At 42.9% G+C, this 19,681-nt stretch overlaps 1 protein-coding gene across 1 annotated transcript in view; it reads right to left on the bottom strand.

The window, feature by feature from the left end:
* The window catches only part of b4galnt4a (beta-1,4-N-acetyl-galactosaminyl transferase 4a), a 493,079-nt gene that overhangs the window by 71,089 nt on the left and 402,309 nt on the right, over positions 1 to 19,681 (bottom strand). The window contains exon 8 of the mRNA XM_064930637.1: positions 7,221 to 7,299. Within this exon, the coding sequence (XP_064786709.1) occupies positions 7,221 to 7,299 (79 nt within the window). The remainder of the gene's footprint in view (positions 1 to 7,220; positions 7,300 to 19,681) is intronic.

The raw sequence follows: 19,681 nt of genomic DNA, 5'->3' as shown, positions 1-19,681 counted from the left end.
CTCTGAACCTTTACACCGGGTCATCGCAGCTAGCTAGCTGCAATCCGAGTGGCTACTCCTGGCTAACGTCTCTGTCCTGAAGCAAGCACCAGTTAGCCTTGAGCTGGCCTTGAGCTAGGACCATCTCCCTGCTAGCCGTAGAGGTCCACCAGCTAATTCATGGCCAATTGGCCTGGACTCTTTACTGTCGACACGGAGCCCTGCCGATTTATCACGACTGGTCTGCTGATGTAATCGTCCGAGGTTGTTTCAACAGGTTCTCCGTTGCCGAAGGCCCATCTGCTATCCCCGGCCCGCTAGCTGTCTGAATGGCCGTGTCTAGCGTAGTAGCGACAACTGAACGGCTCCCTGACTCCCCTATTGCTACTCATTGGACCCTATGATCACTCTGCGACACATGCCTCTCCCTAATGTCAATATGCCTTTTCTATTGCTGTTTTGGTTAGTTATTATTGTCTTATTTCACTGTAGAGCCCCCAGTACTACCCAATATGCCTTAGATAGCCCTTTTGTCCCACCCCCAACACATGTGGTGACCTCACCTGGCTTACTGGTGCCTTTAGAGACCAAACCTATCTCAACGTCACTCAATGCCTAGGTTTACCTCCACTGTACTCACATCTTACCCTTGGGTCTGTACATTATGCCTTGAATCTATTCTTCCACGCCCAGAAATCTGCTCATTTTACTATCTCAGACGATCAGTTCTTATAGCCTTTATCCTTATCCTACGCCTCCTCTGTTCCTCTGGTGAATTAGAGGTTAACCCAGGCCCTGCAGCCCCCAGCACGACCCCTATTCCCCAGACGCTCTCAGTTGTTGACTTCTGTAATCGTAAAAGCCTTGGTTTAATGCATGTTAAAACCTGTTAGGGATAGGGGGCAGCATTTTCATTTTGGATGAATTGCGTGCCCAAACTGAACTGCCTCCTACTCTGTCCCAGATGGTAATATATGTATATTATTATTACTATTGGATAGAAACCACTCTGAAGTTTCTGAAACTGTTTGAATTATGTCTGTGAGTATAACAGAATTCATATGGCTGACAAAAACCTGAGAAGAAATCCAAACAGGAAGTGAGAAATCGATTTTCAAAACAGTGCCAATTGAAATCCAGGTTAGTTATGGATGTGCATGCACTTCCTAGGGCTTCCAAAGATGTCACCTTCTGGTTTAAGGATTCTACTATAAAGGAGGGGCTCATAGGAGCTCTTTTGCTGAGTGGTCTGCAGAAAGCCTCGGTCTCATTACGCGCGGTCACGAGAGAGTATGCTCTCGTTCCAATGCTTTTCTTCAGACAATGAAACTCAAAGGTAAGTAAATATTTAGTGTTTTTTGTAGCTTCTGTTGACGCCAAAATGGTGGCTATTTCTTTGGCTACTTTGGGTTCTGAGTGCCGTTCTCAGATTATTCTTTTTCCGTAAAGTTTTTTTGAAATCTGACACAGAGGTTGCATAGAGGATAAGTTTGTCTTTAATTCTGTGAATAACACTTGTATCTTTTATCAATGTTTATTGTGATTATTTCTGCAAAATCACCGGATGTTTTGGAATCAAAACATTACTGCACGTAACGCACCAATGTAAACTGAGATTTATATATATATATATATATGCACATTATCGAACAAAACACACAATACATGTATGACATGATGTTTATCTTTTTATCATTTGCTGTATTGGACTTGTTAATGTGTGAAAGTTGCATATTTCTAAAAAAATATTTTTGAATTTCGCGCACTGCCTTTTCAGTGGAATGTTGTGGGTGTTTTTCTAGCGGAACCCCTGGGCGAGAAAGGTTAACATCAGACGCCTCCTCCCTAAGTTGGTTTTATTCACTGCTTTAGCACACTCCGCCTACCCTGATGTCCTAGCCGTGTCTGAATCCTGGCTTAGGAAGGCCACCAAAAATCCTGAAATCTCATCCCCAACTACAACATTATTCGACAAGATAGAACTGCCAGAGGGGGCGAAGTTGCAATCTACTGCAGATATTGACAGAACTCTGCAGGCTTACTATCCAGGTTTGTGCCCAAACAATTCGAGCTTCTACTTTTAAAATTCCACCTTTCCAGAAACAAGTCTCACACCATTGCTGCTTTTTATAGAATCCCCTCAACCCCAATGCTGTGCCCTGGACACCATAAGTGAATTGATTGCCCCCCCTTCTACAGTGGGGCAAAAAAAGTATTTAGTCAGCCACCAATTGTGCAAGTTCTCCCACTTAAAAATATGAGAGGCCTGTAATTTTCATCATAGGTACACTTCAATTATGACAGACAAAATGAGAAAAAAAATCCAGAAAATCACATTGTAGGATTTGTAATGAATTTATTTGCAAATTATGGTGGAAAATAAGTATTTGGTCACCTACAAACAAGCAAGATTTCTGGCGCTCACAGACCTGTAACTTCTTCTTTAAGAGGCTCCTCTGTCCTCCACTCGTTACCCGTATTAATGGCACGTGTATGAACTTGTTATCAGTATAAAAGACACCTGTCCACAACCTCAAACAGTCACACTTTTCAGGGAAGTCAGGAACACACAGTCCATTAGGAAAGCTAAGGCTAGCTTTTTCAAACAGAAATTTGCATCCTGTAGCACTAATTCCAAAAGGTTTTGGGACACTATAAAGGCCATGGAGAATAAGATAACCTTCTACCAGTTGCACTGAGGCTAGGAAACACTGTCAACACCGGTAAACCTACGATAATCTATAATTTCAATGTCTGGCCATGCTTTCCACCTGGCTACCCCTACCCCGGCCAACAGCTCTTCACTCCCTGCAGCAACTTGCCCAAGCCCCCCCCCTGATGCTGCCAATTAAGATACCATGCCCCCGTGACGTGCCCTCTTCACAACCGTGTGGGTGTGTGTGTGGACCATGTTAATTCCTTAGTGATGTGGACACCAAGGAACTTGAAGCTCTTGACGAGCTCCACTACAGCCCCATCAATGTGGATGGGGGGCGTGCTCGCCCATCTGTTTCCTGTAGTCCATGATCAACTCATTTGTCTTGCTGACAGTGAAGGCAAGGTCATTGTCATGGGTGATCAGTCCTACCACTGTTGTGTTGTCAGCAAACTTGATGATGGTGTTGGAGTCATGCATGGCAACACAGTCATGGGTGAACAGGGAGTACAGGAGGGGCTAATCACACACCCCTGAGGGGCCCCCGTGTTGGTCAGCGAGGCAGATGTATTGTTGCCTACCATCATCACCTGGGGGTGACTTGTCAGGAAGTCCAAGACCCAGTTGCAGAGGGAGGTGTTCAGTCACATGGTCCTCAGCTTGGTGATAAGCTAGGAGGGGACGATGGTGTTGAATGCTGATCTGTCGTCAATGAATTGCATTTTTGCATAGGTATTTCTTTTGTGAAGGTGGGTGAGAGCAGTGTGGAGCACAATAGAGATTGCATCATCTGTGGATCTGCTGGGTCGGTATGCAAATTTTAGTGGGTCAAGGGTGTCTGGGATGATGGTGTTGATGTAGGCCATGACTAGCCTTTCAAAACATTTCATGGCTATAGATGTGCGTGCTACGGGGCAATAATAATTTAGTCTGTTTACATTGGCATTCTTTGGGCACAGGGACTATGGTCTGCTTGAAACAAGTTGGTATTTATTACAGGCCGGGTCAGGGATAGGTTAAAAATGTCAGTGAAGACACTGGCCAACTGGGTAGAGTACGCGTCCTGGTTAGAGGTCTTCATGGATCCACCTGAGACCCAATCCGGTACCCAAGTGTGTCCAGATCCAGAATTCTAAATAATTTCACGGGTCCGGATCGGATCTGATATGATTGTCATGGATCTCGGGTATTTATAATTTTAACTGACTTGTCGGGAATGGCCCATACAGATCCGTATGCGACTTCAGCTCTTGCTTTTCACAAGAGCGGGGCGTGGCGCATGTAGCTTGATGTTGGCCAATCATAAGTCATTAAAGCAGCAATAGTAACAGTCACAGAGCCTCGCTCCATGTGAGGCAAAAGTTATGAGATATCTAATCAATGGAAGCTGGATTTAAAATGACAAAATTAAAAGTTAAAGGAGAAGGATAGGCTACAATGACCAAGAGCCAACAGGTAGGCAGGCTACTACTGAGAAAACACATGCACTGCAGCCTCTGTTAGCCTACCTAGATACAGTGGATGCTCCACTAAAAGTTTTGTGATTATGCTGCAGGATTTAGAGGTAATTTGTGGTTTAGTACGGTACCCTGCGTCACTACTTAATTTCTCCAGACCAGCGCAAGGGGGAGTTAGAGAGCTGATTATGCTTTTGGATCCCAGGGCGCTACTGTCTCATAGTGACACTGAATGGGTGACATAAACCTAAATAGAAACTGATAATTGTGCACGACTTCAGTATTATTTACTAAAACTAAGGTTTTTATTCTAAAGGAAATGTGCTCTTACTGTAGTGTAGTCTACTCCCAACCAGTCATGTTGTACAGTGCCTGAATGGTGTAAATAATTCAAAATAACAAACTGGCTTTATTTACAAATTAGTAACAATGTCTCACCCCATGCTCAAGAATGGCCTTTTCTCGCTTATTTTACGTTATTTGAAAACTAAATCATCTCCAAAATATTGTTATATTGTAAACAAAGCTATTATTATTATTATAAATCTAGAATGATAAAAAAGCCCTGTGGATATTGTCACAGATATTTATTAACCCTGTTATTAGCAGGACTGAGTGACGCACAATGGGATTGCCTCCAGCAATATCCACTGAAATAGCGGTGGGCGCGCGAAGTTCAAGGAACGAGGGCAGGAGGCACGGGATGGCCGCGCACAGAAGACTGACCTAGCCCATGGGTAAGGGAGGAGGGGGAATGGGGCTGCACTGCTTCTTAACACAGTGCATATCCAACCCGGAAGCCAGCTGCACCAATGTGTCAGAGGAAACACCGTGCACCTGGCGACCTTGTGCACTGCGCCCGGCCTGCCACAGGGGTCGCTGGTGTGCGATGGAACAAGGATATTCCCACCGGCCAGGCCCTCCCTAACCCGGACGACGCTAGGCCAATTGTGCGTCGCCCCATGGACCTCCCGGTCGCGGCCGGTTACGACAGAGCCTGGGCGGGAACCCAGGGTCACTGGTGGCACAGCTGGCGCTGCAGTACACCCGGGAGGCTCTTAAGTATAACTTTTGACTGACGCCTTAAATGAGAGACTGGAAAGAACAGCGGGAACATTTCCTTCGTCAGCGCAATTATTGGTGCAATGCACCTTTTAGTGTTTCTCTGTGCTACCCAGTGGGGTGAGGTGTGTCTTGGTGGTTCCAAACTACTTCAATTTAAGATTGATGGAGTCCACTGTGTTCTTGGACCTTCAATGCTGCAGAAATGTTTTGGTACCCTTCCCCAGATCTGTGCCTCGACACAAACCTGTCTCTGAGGTCTACTGACAATTCCTTCGACCTCATGGCTTGATTTTTGCGCTGGCATGCACTGTCAACTGTGGGACCTTATATAAACAGGAGTGTGGGTTTCCAAATCATGTCCAATCAATTGAATTTGCCACAGGTGGTCTCCAATCCAGTTGTAGAGACATCTCAAGGATGATCAATGGAAACTGTATTCACCTGAGCTCTATTTCGAGTCTCACAGCAAAGGGAACTTAATACTTATACAAATAAGGTACTTCTGTTTTAAATTTTAAAACATTTGCAAAAATTTATAAAAACCTGTTTTCATTTTGTTATTAAGGGGTATTGTGTGTAGATTGATGAGAAAATGTTTTTATTTAATCCATTTTAGAATAAGGCTGTAACTTAACATAATGTAGAAAGGGAAGGGGTCTGAATACTTTCCGAATGCACTGTATCTTCTAGATGCACTGTAGCTACTTCAATTACCTCCTATACCTGCACATCAACTCGGTACTGGTACTCCCTGTATATAGCCATGATATTTTTACTGATTATTTTTATTCATTATTCACTGTGTATTTTTCCTTGTCACTATTTGTGTTTTATTGTATTTGTTATCTTTATCTTTGACTATACATAGTTGGAAAATGACCCTTTTGTTTACAAAGCATGTGACGAATACATTTGATTTGACTTGACAATACAGCCCACTTAGGTCTATGTGTCTGGAAGTAGGCAGTGGAGCATCCCAGAATAGACAGACAGTGTTACTGTATAGGAATGGTGAGAGAGAGAGGGTGTGGGGGAGAGAGAGGAGGTATGAAAAAGAGAGATAGAGTAGGAGAGAGGGTGAGGGTGGGAGATGAGAGAAGAGATAGAGAGATACATCTATACAGTATATGTATGTAGAGAGAGGGAGATGAAGAGTGGCAGGGATAGTCCCTCTGGATAGTTTGGGGGGAAAAAGGAATCCAATGTGAGATAATAAAGCACATTTTCAGAGACAACACACCACACCATGTATTATCAAGAGCCCAGCTTACCCAGTCACTCACACACACACACACACACACACACACACACACACACACACACACACACACACACACACACACACACACACACACACACACACACACACACACACACACACACACACACACACACACACACGGTGTGTGGAGTACTTTCTGAAACTTTACCCTTAAGTTAGCTCTCTCCATTACATAAAGAGTGAACATTTAGTTTGAAAAACAACTGTAGGAGTGAAAAGGTGAGAGGGGGAAAAGGAGAGAAAGAGAGTTAGAGGGACAGATGCAATAGTTATATTCAAAAGCCCTAACTAGGGTTGCAAAATTCTGGTAACTTTCCCCAAATTTTCCAGAAATATTAGATGGAATATTAGTGAACTCAGGAGTGAATAAGCAACTCAACTTGACTCCAGACCGTGGCAACAACAACAAGGTGTGACCGTATGACATGAGCATCTTTCTGTCTCTCGCTCTCTCAGCATTCCTCCACTTCAAACGCAGCCTGTTCCCTCCCTGTACCCTGCCCACCTGTCTGCATGCAGTGGGAATGGATTTTGTTTATTATCTGCTTCACTTGCTTTGGCAATGTTAACATATGTTTCCTATGCCAATAAAGCCCTTAAATTGAAATTGAAATAGACAGCAAGAGAGAGAGGGAGGGGGGGTGGAAGGCGAGAGAGAGGGACAGAGACCCAGTATTGAGTGAGTTTAGAGAGCACTTACACAGGGTCCAGTTCAGTAGTTTCGTACAACTTCAGCTAGTAGCCTAGCCCCCCATAAATGAATAAAGTTGTATGGACTTACCCCAACCTCCACGTGGTCTGACCCCTTGTCATCCTGCTTGTGAAGGATCTCAAAGTAGTACCGTCTGGATGAGATAAGGCTAGAGAGAGGTAGAGAGAGCGAGAGGGAGAAAATGTTACATTACAATTAGGATTTAAAACATTTGCCAGATGTTATTTTTCCACCTAATGAGCTGCGAGGAGATTGAGCCTGAAAGCTGGAAATTGAGGCTACAGTGAATGTTAATGCTGAGGAACCCAAGACTACTTAAAAGGAAAGTCGGAAGTTTACATACACTTAGAATTTCCAGTCACAACTTGTGGACTTGTTTGCGTGCTGCTGTGCGTTTTGTTTGCTAACCTTACTTTGCTACCTGCCAATTTGACTGTTTTTACTTTTTAATTACCGTTTATATATTTATTTTTTTCCCTTGCTTGAATTTTTTCATTTAACTTTTTCACATCGGACGCTTTATCTGGACATGGTTCGTCAGGACCTCCACCAGCCGAAGCTAAGTAGTAACATTAACATGATGCCTTCTAATTGCAGTAGCTGTACTCATAATATACAGGAGAACGATCACCTTATGCCGAGGATAGCTGTGGTACAAGCCCTGTTTCAGACGCAATCGTTAGGAAAGGGTAATTTAAGTGTAGGAAAGGATAGTAGTATAAATCCCCTCGCACAGTCCCCGCAGTTGGACAATTTTGTCATGGTTTCTGGAAGGAAATGCTGTAGGAATGCTCAACCGGTGTCGCTCATTCAGCTGACAGAAACTTTCAACCAATTCTCCCCATTAAGCAGCGAGTCGGAGTCAGAGGCCGAGCCTTCTCTTGTCTCTACTCCTCCTTTTGCGGGGTCTGAGATGCCGACGTCTCCCACCATTAGCTCTGACAAATTGAAAACCCTAGTCATTGGCGACTCCATTACCCGCAGTATTAGACTTAAAATGAATCATCCAGCGATCACACTGTTTACCAGGGGGCAGGGCTACCGACGTTAAGGCTAATCTGAAGATGGTGCTGGCTAAAGCCAAACTGGCAGGTGTAGAGAGTATAGGGATATTGTTATCCACGTCAGCACCAACGATGTTAGAATGAAATAGTCAGAGGTCCATAGCTTCAGCGTGTAAAATCAGCTAGAAAGATGTGTCAGCATCGAGTAATTGCCTCTGGCCCCCTCCCAGTTAGGGGGAGTGATGAGTTCCACAGCAGTCTCACAACGCTATCACTGGTTGAAAACTGTTTTCTGCCCCTCCCAAAAGATAGAATTTGTAGATAATTGGCCCTCTTTCTGGGACTCACCCACAAACAGGACCAAGCCTGGCCTGTTGAGGAGTGACGGACTCCATCCTAGCTGGAAGGGTGCTCTCATCTTATCTACGAACATAGACAGGGCTCTAACTCCCCAAGCTCCACATTGAGATAAGGTGCAGGCCAGGCACCAGGCTGTTAGCCAGCCTGCCAGTTTAGTGGAGTCTGCCACTTGCACAGTCAGTGTAGTCAGTTCAGCTATCCCCATTGAGACCATGTCTGTGCCTCGACCTAGGTTGGGCAAAACTAAACATGGTGGTGTTCGCGCTAGCAATCTCACTGGAATAAAGATCTCTTCCATTCCTGCCATTATTGAAAGAGATTGTGTTACCGCACATCTCAAAATAGGGCTACTTAATGTTAGATCCCTCACTTCCAAGGCAGTTATAGTCAATGACCTAATCACTGATCATAATCTTGATGTGATTGACCTGACTGAAACATGGCTTAAGCCTGATGAATTTCCTGTGATAAATGAGGCCTCACCTCCTGGTTACACTAGCGACCATATCCACCATGCATCCCGCAAAGGCGGAGGTGTTGCTAGTATTTACGATAGCAAATTTCAATAAAAAAAAAATAAAAAAACGTTTTCATCTTTTGAGCTTCAAGTCATGAAATCTATGCAGCCTACTCAATCACTTTTTATAGCTACTGTTTACAGGCCTCCTGGGTCATATACATTCCTCACTGAGTTCCCTGAATTCCTATCGGACCTTGTAGTCATGGCAGATAATATTCACATTTTTGGTGACTTTAATATTCACATGGAAAAGTCCACAGACCCACTCCAAAAGGCTTTCGGAGCCATCATCGACTCAGTGAGTTTTGTCCAAGATGTCTCCGGACCTACTCACTGCCACAGTCATACTCTAGACCTAGTTTTGTCCCGTGGAATAAATGTTGTGGATCTTAATGTTTTTCCTCATAATCCTGGACTATCAGACCACCATTTTGTTAAATTTGCAATCGCAACAAATAATCTGATCCCAACCAAGGATCATCAGAAGCCGTGCTATAAATTCTAGGACAACTCAAAGATTCCTAGAAGCCCTTCCAGACCCCCCATGGACCCAAGTACAAAAATAAGTTAACCACCTAACTGAGGAACTCAATTTAACCTTGTGTAATACCTTAGATGCAGACGCACCCCTAAAAACAAATACATTTGTCATAAGAAACTAGCTCCCTGGTATACAGGAAATACCCAAGCTCTGACGCAAGCTTCCAGAAAACTGGAACGGAAATGGAGCTACGCCAAAATAGAAGTGTTCCGACAAGCTTGGAAAGACAGTACCGTGCAGTATCGAAGAGCCCTCACTGCTGCTTGATCATCCTATTTTTCCAACTTCATTGAGGAAAATAAGAACCATCCAATATGCATTTTTGATACTGTCGCAAAGCTAACTAAACAGCAGCATTCCCCAAGAGAGGATGGCTTTCACTTCAGCAGTGATAAATTCATGACCTTCTTTGAGGAAAAGATCATGATCATTAGAAAGCAAATTATGGACTCCTCTTTAAATCTGCGTAGTCCGCCAAAGCTCAGTTGTCCTGAGTCTGCACAACTCTGCCAGGACCAAGGATCAAGGGAGACACTTAAGAATATAGTACTATATCTCTTGGCACATTGATGAAAATAATCATGGCATCTAAACGTTCAAGCTGCATACTGGACCCTATACCAACTAAACTACTGAAAGAGCTGCTTCCAGTGCTTGGCCCTCCTATGTTGAACATAATAAACGGCTCTCTATCCACCGGATGTGTACCAAACTCACTAAAAGTGGCAGTAATAAAGCCTCTCTTGAAAAAGCCAAACCTTGACCCAGAAAATATAAAAACTAAATTGGATATATTGAATCTCGCATTCCTCTCAAACATTTTAGAAAAAGCTGTTGTGCAGCAACTCACTGCCTTCCTGAAGACAAACAATATATACAAAACGCTTCAGTCTGGTTTTAGACCCCATCATAGCACTGAGACTGCACTTGTGAAGGTGGTAAATTATCTTTTAATGGCGTCAGACCGAGGCTCTGCATCTGTCCTTGTGCTCCTAGACTGCTTTGATACCATCGATCACCACATTCTTTTGGACAGATTGGGAAACCAAATTTGGTCTACACGGACAAGTTATGGCCTGGTTTAGATCTTATCTGTCGGAAAGATATCAGTTTGTCTCTGTGGATGGTTTGTCCTCTGACAAATCAACTGTACATTTCGGTGTTCCTCAAGGCTCTGTTTTAAGGCCACTATTTTTTCACTATATATTTTTACCTCTTGTTGAGGTCATTCGGAAACATAATGTTAACTTTCACTGCTATGCGGATGACACACAGCTGTACATTTCGATGAAACATGGTGAAGCCCCAAAATTGCCTTTCCTGGAAGCCTGTGTTTCAGACATACAGAAGTGAATTGTGGCAAATGTTCTACTTTTAAACTCGGACAAAACAGAGATGCTTGGTCTATCTAGTTCATAAGAAACAAAGAGATCTTCTGTTGAATCTGAAAATGAATCTTGATGGTTGTACAGTCGTCACAAATAAAACTGAAGGACCTCGGCGTTACTCTGGACCCTGATCACTCTTTTGACGAACATATCAAGACTGTTTCAATGACAGCTTTTTTCCACCTACGTAACATTTCAAAAATCAGAAACTTTGTCCAAAAATGTAGAAAAATTAATCCATGCTTTTGTCACTTCTAGGTTAGACTTCTGCAATGCTCTACTTTCCGGCTAGTACTGAGAAGCAGTGCCTTAGACCGCAGTGCCAATCGTGAGCCCTGATATTGTCCTGTGCGTAGTCCCAATAAACAGTATGCTCACTAAAACACGCACAGGCAGACGCAAACATACTGGCCCCACCTTGTGATGAGACTAATCAAAAACACATATGCTGGGTGAGACAGAGAGGAATGCCCCGGTACTGGCTACTACACATCATTAGCTCTTAATACTATTATTCTATTGACCTATGGTCAGCGCCATCTTAAATTGCCATAGTAATGACTGTCACTAAAGCATCATTGGTAGGAGTGACCAAATTGTCTGTGGTATTGAGTTTTGGATAAAATACCAGGCCACAAATTTCTCGGTGGCACCCCCCTTGTGTGACCGTGGAGAGTGAATAGAAGCGTGAGCAGCGGACAACGAAGATGGCAACAAGTAATTCAAAAGTGAACTGTAGTTCCAGGCTGTACTAATTGCTACAAAAACAATCCTTGTGTAAACAACCATCGGCTACACAGGGACCCACAATGATGGGAAAAAGTGTCTCCAGGTCCTGAAGGATGTGCCAGCTCAAGGCAGGGTCTGCAGCAAGCACTTCGTAGAGGAAGATTTCATTTCGAAGGGCACATTTGATGTCGCAAGCGGGAGTTTCTGAATGGAAATAAGTTACACATTGAAACCCTCCATTTTCCCCTACATCTTCAACATCGAGGGTTAAGGACCGACCATCATCGACAGCATCAGTGACTTCAGTGTCAAGGAATGAACGGAGGATGCGGTGCGAGTCAGTGAAGGTAAACATAGCTAGTTATGCTGACATAGATTTGTTTTAGCCTGCAGCGGCTAATGTTAGCCAGTAACGTTAGCTGTCAACAAGTGTTACTAGCTAGCTACCTGGTTTTGTTAGTTCCACCTTAGATACATGTGTTATGCATCACAATGACCCACAAAGATAAAAAGTGGAAGTTGGCAATATCCATAATATCATTAAACAGCCATCACATATTATATAGTATGCACATAGCCCACTGTTCAACAGTATGGATGTGGAAGGTCGGTTAGATGGGAGCTCATCTGCTATCTTGTTGTAGGACCATCCCAGCAGACCCTCCTGAGTGCCTGAAGAAAAAGAAAAGCAGTCACCTTGGGGGAGCGGGCAAGGGTTCAGAAAATGGAGAAGGAGCAGTCCATTCAAGTCCGAATCCAAAGATACACCCGTCCACAGAGGGAATCACAGTATAGAAGTCTCGATCGCTATTATGTTATGTGGTACTTTTACATAATTACATGTGTGTGTATTAGCCAGTGTTGAGTGTTATAATGATTTATGGTACGTTCCAGGATGGCCCTGTTTTGGAAAATTGACTGGGGAGGCTGCTTTAGCCTGGAGAGACCCAACCTGTCTAGCTAAGGTAACAACAGGGCAAGCCTGCTTGAGGCTCAGTTTTTTTTTTTTTTTATCACCGGTAAGTCTATTAATCCAGTTTGTCTTTGTAAATATCTTTACTGGATACCACTACTTGAAGACTGTAAATAAATATCAACACTTATGCACCCAAACCTTCTGTCTCCTGCTGAATATCTGACCGCATTTCTGCACTACTTACCTTTGCAATGTATGCTTTCTGTCAAACAAAGTGACAACTTGAGTGTCTTAAGATCTTCAACTAGCTGCTCAGTGTAGTTACCATTGCTTTCCACTAGATGGTAGCCTAAGCTAGATGAAGTCACCACTCTAGCAACCAGGCCAGTGGTGCGTGTTCAAAGCAGTTTTATTTTGTTATAGTCGACTAAGCAAACGTATAATATTTTTAGAAACCTTGTCTTAGAATTACAATATACAAAATGTATGGGAATGTTATTAATAATTTGAGCAGGTAAGATTGTCTAGCTTTTTGACATAATGTGTTTTTACATAATGCACAATTGTTTTTTAAATATAAACTTAAGCAAGTCAGTTAAGAACAGATTCTTATTTACAATGACGGCCTACCCCAGCCAAACCCGGACAATGCCAGGCCATTTGTGCACCCTCTATGGGACTTCCAATCACAGCCAGATGTGATAGAGCTTGGATTTGAACTAGGGACAGTAGTCATGCCTCTTGCATTGAGATACAGTGCCTTAGACCACTGCACCACTCGGGAGGTAAAACAAACTCCATGTATAGTCATTGTATTTGGTAGTAGAGGCTAGATCCAATTGACTTGTTTTATTAATGCTCAAAGCAGTGGAGGCTGCTGAGGGGAGGACGGATCGTAATAAAGGAAGGAACAGAGCAAATGAAATGGCATCAAACATCATGGAAACCAAAATAATTTGATCTATTTGAAACCATTCGACCAATTCCACTCCAGCCTTTACCACCAGCCCATCCTCTCCAATTAAGGTGCCACTAAATCTCCTGTGGCTCAAACCATATGTAGATGCCACTTGAATCTGGGTATGCGAGCCTAATAGAAGAGACCACACACGAAGGGATGATGCGTCGTACACCTCTTCCAAGTCTCCCTTGTGCTCATAGGGTGAACTGGCGGTTAGCAGCCAGTCTGCTCTGCAAAGTAAAAAACATAAATTACTTTGATAGTACTTTAATCCACCATTGAAACAAAATCTCACTGTATTAATGAAGTTACATTTTCCAGGCTTCGATTCGAGCCCCGGTCGTATAATCAAAATGTAAGAACTTTACCATCGGTAGTGATTGTAATTACTGTAGGGTGTATTCTAGTTCTTACATTAACCTCACCATTATTGGTTGTCATTAACTGGTTTACCGGCTGCTGACTGGTTGAGTAAGCTCATCTGCCTGTTGTCCGGACCTCTGGCAGTCTCTATGGGGGTGCCACATGGTTCAATTCTCGGGCCGACTCTCTTCTCTGTATACATCAAGGATGTCGCTCTTGCTGCTGGTGATTCTTTGATCCACCTCTACACAGATGACACCATTCTGTATACCTCTGGCCCTTCTTTGGACACTGTGTTAACTAACCTCCAGCTCTTAAAAGCAAGTAAAACTAAATGCATGCTCTTCAGCCGATCACTGCCCGCAGCCGCCCACCCGTCTAACATCACTACTCTGGACGGTTCTGACATAGAATATGTGGGCAACTACAAATACCTAGTTGTCTGGTTAGACTGTAAACTCTCCTTCCAGACTCACATTAATAAACATCTCAAATCCAAAATTAAATCTAGAATCGGCTTCCTATCTGGCAACAAAGCATCCTTCACTCATGCTGCCAAACATACCCTCGTAAAACTGACCATCCTACTAATCCTCGACTTTGGCGATGTCATTTACAAAATAGCCTCTGTTTTGTCACCAAAGCCCCATATACACTACCCATCACTGCGACCTGTGTGCTCTCGTTGGCTGGCCCTCGCTTCATATCCGTCACCAAACCCACTGGCTCCAGGTCATCTACAAGTCTCTTTGCTGCCAGTAACTGGAACAAACTGCAAAAATCTCTGAAGCTAGCTTTAAGCACCAGCTTTAAACACCAGCTGTCAAAGCAGCTCACAGATCACTGCACCTGTACATAGCTCATCTGTAAACATCGCATCCAATCTACCTCATTCCCATACTGTATTTCTTTATTTATCTTGCTCCTTTGCACCCCAGTATCTCTACTTTCACATTCATCTTCTGCACACCCTACCATTCCAGTGTTTAAGTGCTATATTGTAATTACTTCGCCACCATGGCCTATTTATTGCCTTTACCTCTCTCATCCAACCTTATTTGCACATGCTGTATATAGATGTTTATACTGTATTATTGACTGTTTTTTTATCCCATGTGAAACTCTGTGTTGTTGTATGTGTCGATCTGCTTTGCTTTATCTTGGCCAGGACGCAATTGCAAATGAGAACTTGTTCTCAACTAGCCTACCTGGTTAAATAAAGGTGAAATAAAAAAAAAAATTTTTTTTACATCTGCCAAGTCCTTCATAAGAAATAAGAATAAGTGACACATCACCATCCAGACAGACAGAAACGTCTGACTGGGTGTAATACAGCCACCATCTACTGGGACTTTGTGCTGTATCACCACCATCCTTCCACAACACACACAATTACATTGATGGATGCTACAATCTATCTGCAATATTAAAGTTGATCATCCCTGGCCATGATCTGGCAGCATCCGCACTGACACCAGTTTGTGTCACTGCTACGCGGACCCTCTGCCGGTTAAGGTGTTACAGGGTGAGCCATATGTTGCTATCATTTTTTGAATTATTATTTTGTCATTTTTGGGGGGTAGATCAACTTTAATATTGCAGATAGATTGTCGCTTCCATCAATGTAATTGTGTGTGTAACTCCCAATCCCCAAATATACACGACCATTCAAAAGAAAATCACATTTTTTTGTCCATTAAAATAACTTCAAATTGATCAGAAATACAGTGTAGACATTGTTAATGTTGTAAATGACTATTACAGCTGGAAACATCAGATTTTTAATGGAATATCTACATAGGCATACAGAGGCCCATTATCAGCAACCATAATCGAAGTGTATCATTTTAAAAGGCTAATTGATCATTAGAAAACCATTTTTCAATTATATTAGCTCAGCTGGAAACTGTTGTTCTGATTAAATAAGCAATAAAAAAACTGTCCTTCTTTAGACTATAGTTGAGTATCTGGAGCATCAACATTTGTGGGTTCGATTACAAGCTCAAAATGGCCAGAAACAAAGCACTTTCTTCTGAAACTCATCAGTCTATTCTTGTTCTGAGAAATTAAGACTATTTCATTTGAGAAATTGCCAAGAACCTGAAGATCTCATACAACGCTGTGTACTACTCTCTTCACAAAACAGCGCAAACTGGCCATAACCAGAATAGAAAGAGGAGTGGGAGGCCCCGGTGCACAACTGAGCAAGATGACAAGTACATTAGAGTGTCTAGTTTGAGAAACTGATGGCAGCTTCACTAAATAGTAACCGCAAAACACCAGTCTCAACGTCAAGAGTGAAGAGGCAACTCCGGAATGCTGGCCTTCTAGGCAGACGTGCAAAGAAAAAGCCTGACCAATAAAAAAATTGTATTAAGCATTATTTTTTTTAAATTTCACCTTTATTTAACCAGGTAAGCTAGTTGAGAACAAGTTCTCATTTACAACTGCAACCTGTTCAAGATAAAGCAAAGCAGTGCGACACAAACAACAACACAGAGTTACACATGGAGCGCGTGCTACGGGTGGGTGTTGTTATCGTGACCAGTGAGCTGAGATAAGGCGGAGATTAAGATGGGCAAAAGAACACCGACACTGGACAGAGGAACACTGCCTAGAATGCCTGCATCCCGGAGTATCCTCTTCACTGTAAAGACTGGTGTTCTTCTGGCAGGTTCTCCCATATCAGTCAAGGAACTTTGTAGTTCTGTCAGAGTGGTAATTGGGTCCTTGGTCACCTCCCCAGCTGTATGCCTCATCACAATCTGAGAGATCTACGGACAGTTTCTTGGACTTCGTGGTATAGTTTTTGCTCTGACATGCACTCTCGCACCTTATATAGACTGCTGTGTTCTTTTCGAAATCACATCCAAGAAATTTAACTGGCCACAGGTGGACTTCTATCAAGTTGTAGTGACGTCTCAAGGATGATCAAAGAAAATGTGAAGCGCCTGAGCTCAATTTGGAGCGTTGTAGCAAAGTTGTGTTCCAAAAACATGTTTCCACTTTGTCATTATGGGGTATTCTGTTTAGATGGGTGAGAGAAAAAATTACATGAATTCAGGCTGTAACACAAAATATACAATAAGTTTAGGGGTATGAATACTTTCTGAAGGCACTGTTTGTACGTGTGCACTCTTGTGCATGTGTATGCATGCACACATACAAGTGGCATTGCCCGTGTGTGTGAACATTTGCAGACGTGTGTCTGTTCCCGGTAATAGCCATCACATGGACAGAGAATGACGTTCACTGGAGGGGACGATGACATTGCCATGTTGCCTTCTGGTACACAAACAGACTGTCTCCTCAGGCCTGGATGCCCAGGTCTCTGAATCTTATACATCACTGCAGGTGTGTGTGTATGAGAGAAAGGTGTGACTGTGTGTATGTGTGTATATAGATGGGATTGCTGACAACATTACGAAAACGATGCACACACTTCAATGGGACAGAAGGCTGGGTATGTTGAAAATCTGGATGGCCAGTTAGCAAGCAACAATGACAAAAACATGCCATGTGGGGAATCCTAGGTGGCTCTTTTCAGCTAATTGTATCATATTCTTGATATCATTTCTTGCTTTGAGGTGTTTTGACTCAAGAATTCGCTAGCTACTACTGTAGCTAACCAACAACTGTAACAAGGTATTTAAGAAGCAAGTGCTCATTGTGCATATATATTTATGTTTTCAATATTAGAGAAGAAATATAGTTTACATGTTGTCAACCCTGTCTGTTTTGACCCATAGTTGTGCATGCGTCAGCTTTGTTGCTGAACAACCAACCCATCTATGCACGTCATTCTTGTGTTTGAACATATTTGTCTGTCTGTCTCTGTGTGTGTCTTGCCTGTGTGTGTGTGTCAGTGAGATACAGTATAAGGTCAGTCCGGGATCCCTCATGAATAGAACGTTTCTCATGCTCTCATGAAACTAAACCACCAAATTATAGGGCCCTATTTGAATACAGCAACAACACAATACAAACATACCTACTTATGACTGGTGTCCGGTTTGAACATATACAACACCAGCGTAACACATTACAATACAAACAAACCTCATTATGGCTGGTGTCCAGTTTGACAGCCTAGGAACAGTGAGTTAACTGCCTTGTTCAGGGGCAGAATTTTTACTTTGTAGGCTTGGGTATTTGATCTAGCAACCTTTCGGTTACTAGTCCAATGCTCTAACCACTAGGCTACCAGCCACCCCTAGATAAATTAACATACTCTGAACTATTTGTGTGCTTTTGTGTAATAGATTATCCTAAATAACAGCAAAAAGAGTGGTTTTCTATTTTCCAAGGAAACATTTCATTTCCTGTCTATGTTTGGTGAGCTGGTGGTTTTGAGGTGTCTGACTCACTCTGCCACCCACACACACACAGGTGCTGTCTGACATTTCACATAACTTCTGTCTGAGCCTGCTCTAGTGATAGATCACCTGCCTTGTCTCCTCTCTCTCAACTCTCCTATAACCTTACTACAAACCCCCCTCACTAACGAGAATTCAAACAGACATTTTACCAGAGTCGGTTGTGGGCGCGTGTGCCTCCATGTATGCTTGTGTGTGTGTGTATTCTTGTGTCTGTGCGCACGAGGTTCTGCATGCATGGGTTGGGAATTGACTCCCTCAATGACTGTTTCACCTTGAGAGGTGCTGATCGATATTAAAATGGCCGGCGGTGACCTTTGACATTTGCGTTGGGGAAAAAGGCACGGCTGAGATCAGATCCAGGTTGTGTTTGATGTCACAGCTGGCATTTGGTCCAGGGGGAGCGGCTTTCTGTTGAACTGCAGAAAGGGACTGACATTTTGCCCATTCCTCCTGACTTCGAGCTGTCGGCGGAGGTGTCGGGTGGGTGTTTGTGTGCTTATGTGTTAGAGAGAGAGGGAATGAGAAAGAGAACTAGAGAGCTAGAGAGAGACATGTATGTATCGGTAATGACCTTTCATGGATCTTCATTGAATCATTTAAAATAACCTACACTGATCATTAAAGAAAAACTATATCCCTTTAGATAATCTTAGAATGTTCAGAATCCTCTCCTCTGATTGCTCCTGTCCTCCTCTAAGCCAAACCCTTAGCTGACAGCGCTGCTGTCATATTAAAATGCATAAGCTCCAATCAGATAATTCATGGCTGTTTTTATAGTCTTTCACAGTGTTTCACTTTTGCCTCAATGTCATCTCCATTTCAAATTATACAGTTAATACACTTGGCGAAGCCTCGTTCTCCGCTAACCTCTTTCTCATCATTCTGTTAAACAGATGCTACAGTAACATGCCTGAGGGGAGGAAAGCAGAGTTTCACTCAAAGCCTCATTCGGGGTTTCAGGCTACAGCTTTATTCAAATTCTGCATGAACCCAATTACCTTGAATAGATAGAGATAGGTTTGAGGGTAAAGGAGGCTAGTGTGAATTTAGTGGATTCATGCATATTGGCATGTGCAAGTGCAAACATACATGCTGCTCACTACATAAATAATTGTCTATCTATGGCAGTGAATAAGAATGCAGATAACCAAGAAGGGCTGAATTAAATCAACTTTGTCTCAAAGTAAATCTGAAACGGCTCTGTTCGCAAATTAACAACCTATGCATTGAAATGCAGTAACATGCAGTTCGTAATATCACCACAAGGTGTGAGCATCAGCATATATATTGAGTAGATTCACTATAGTGCTTTACAACTGTAAAGGTCATGTAAATAAACCACTTTGTCAACCTTGCAATGATAGTTTGT

The sequence above is a fragment of the Oncorhynchus masou genome, chromosome 22 (genome assembly GCF_036934945.1).
Source record: "Oncorhynchus masou masou isolate Uvic2021 chromosome 22, UVic_Omas_1.1, whole genome shotgun sequence".
Taxonomy (NCBI): domain Eukaryota; kingdom Metazoa; phylum Chordata; class Actinopteri; order Salmoniformes; family Salmonidae; genus Oncorhynchus; species Oncorhynchus masou.
This window is presented reverse-complemented; position numbering and strand designations above follow the sequence as displayed.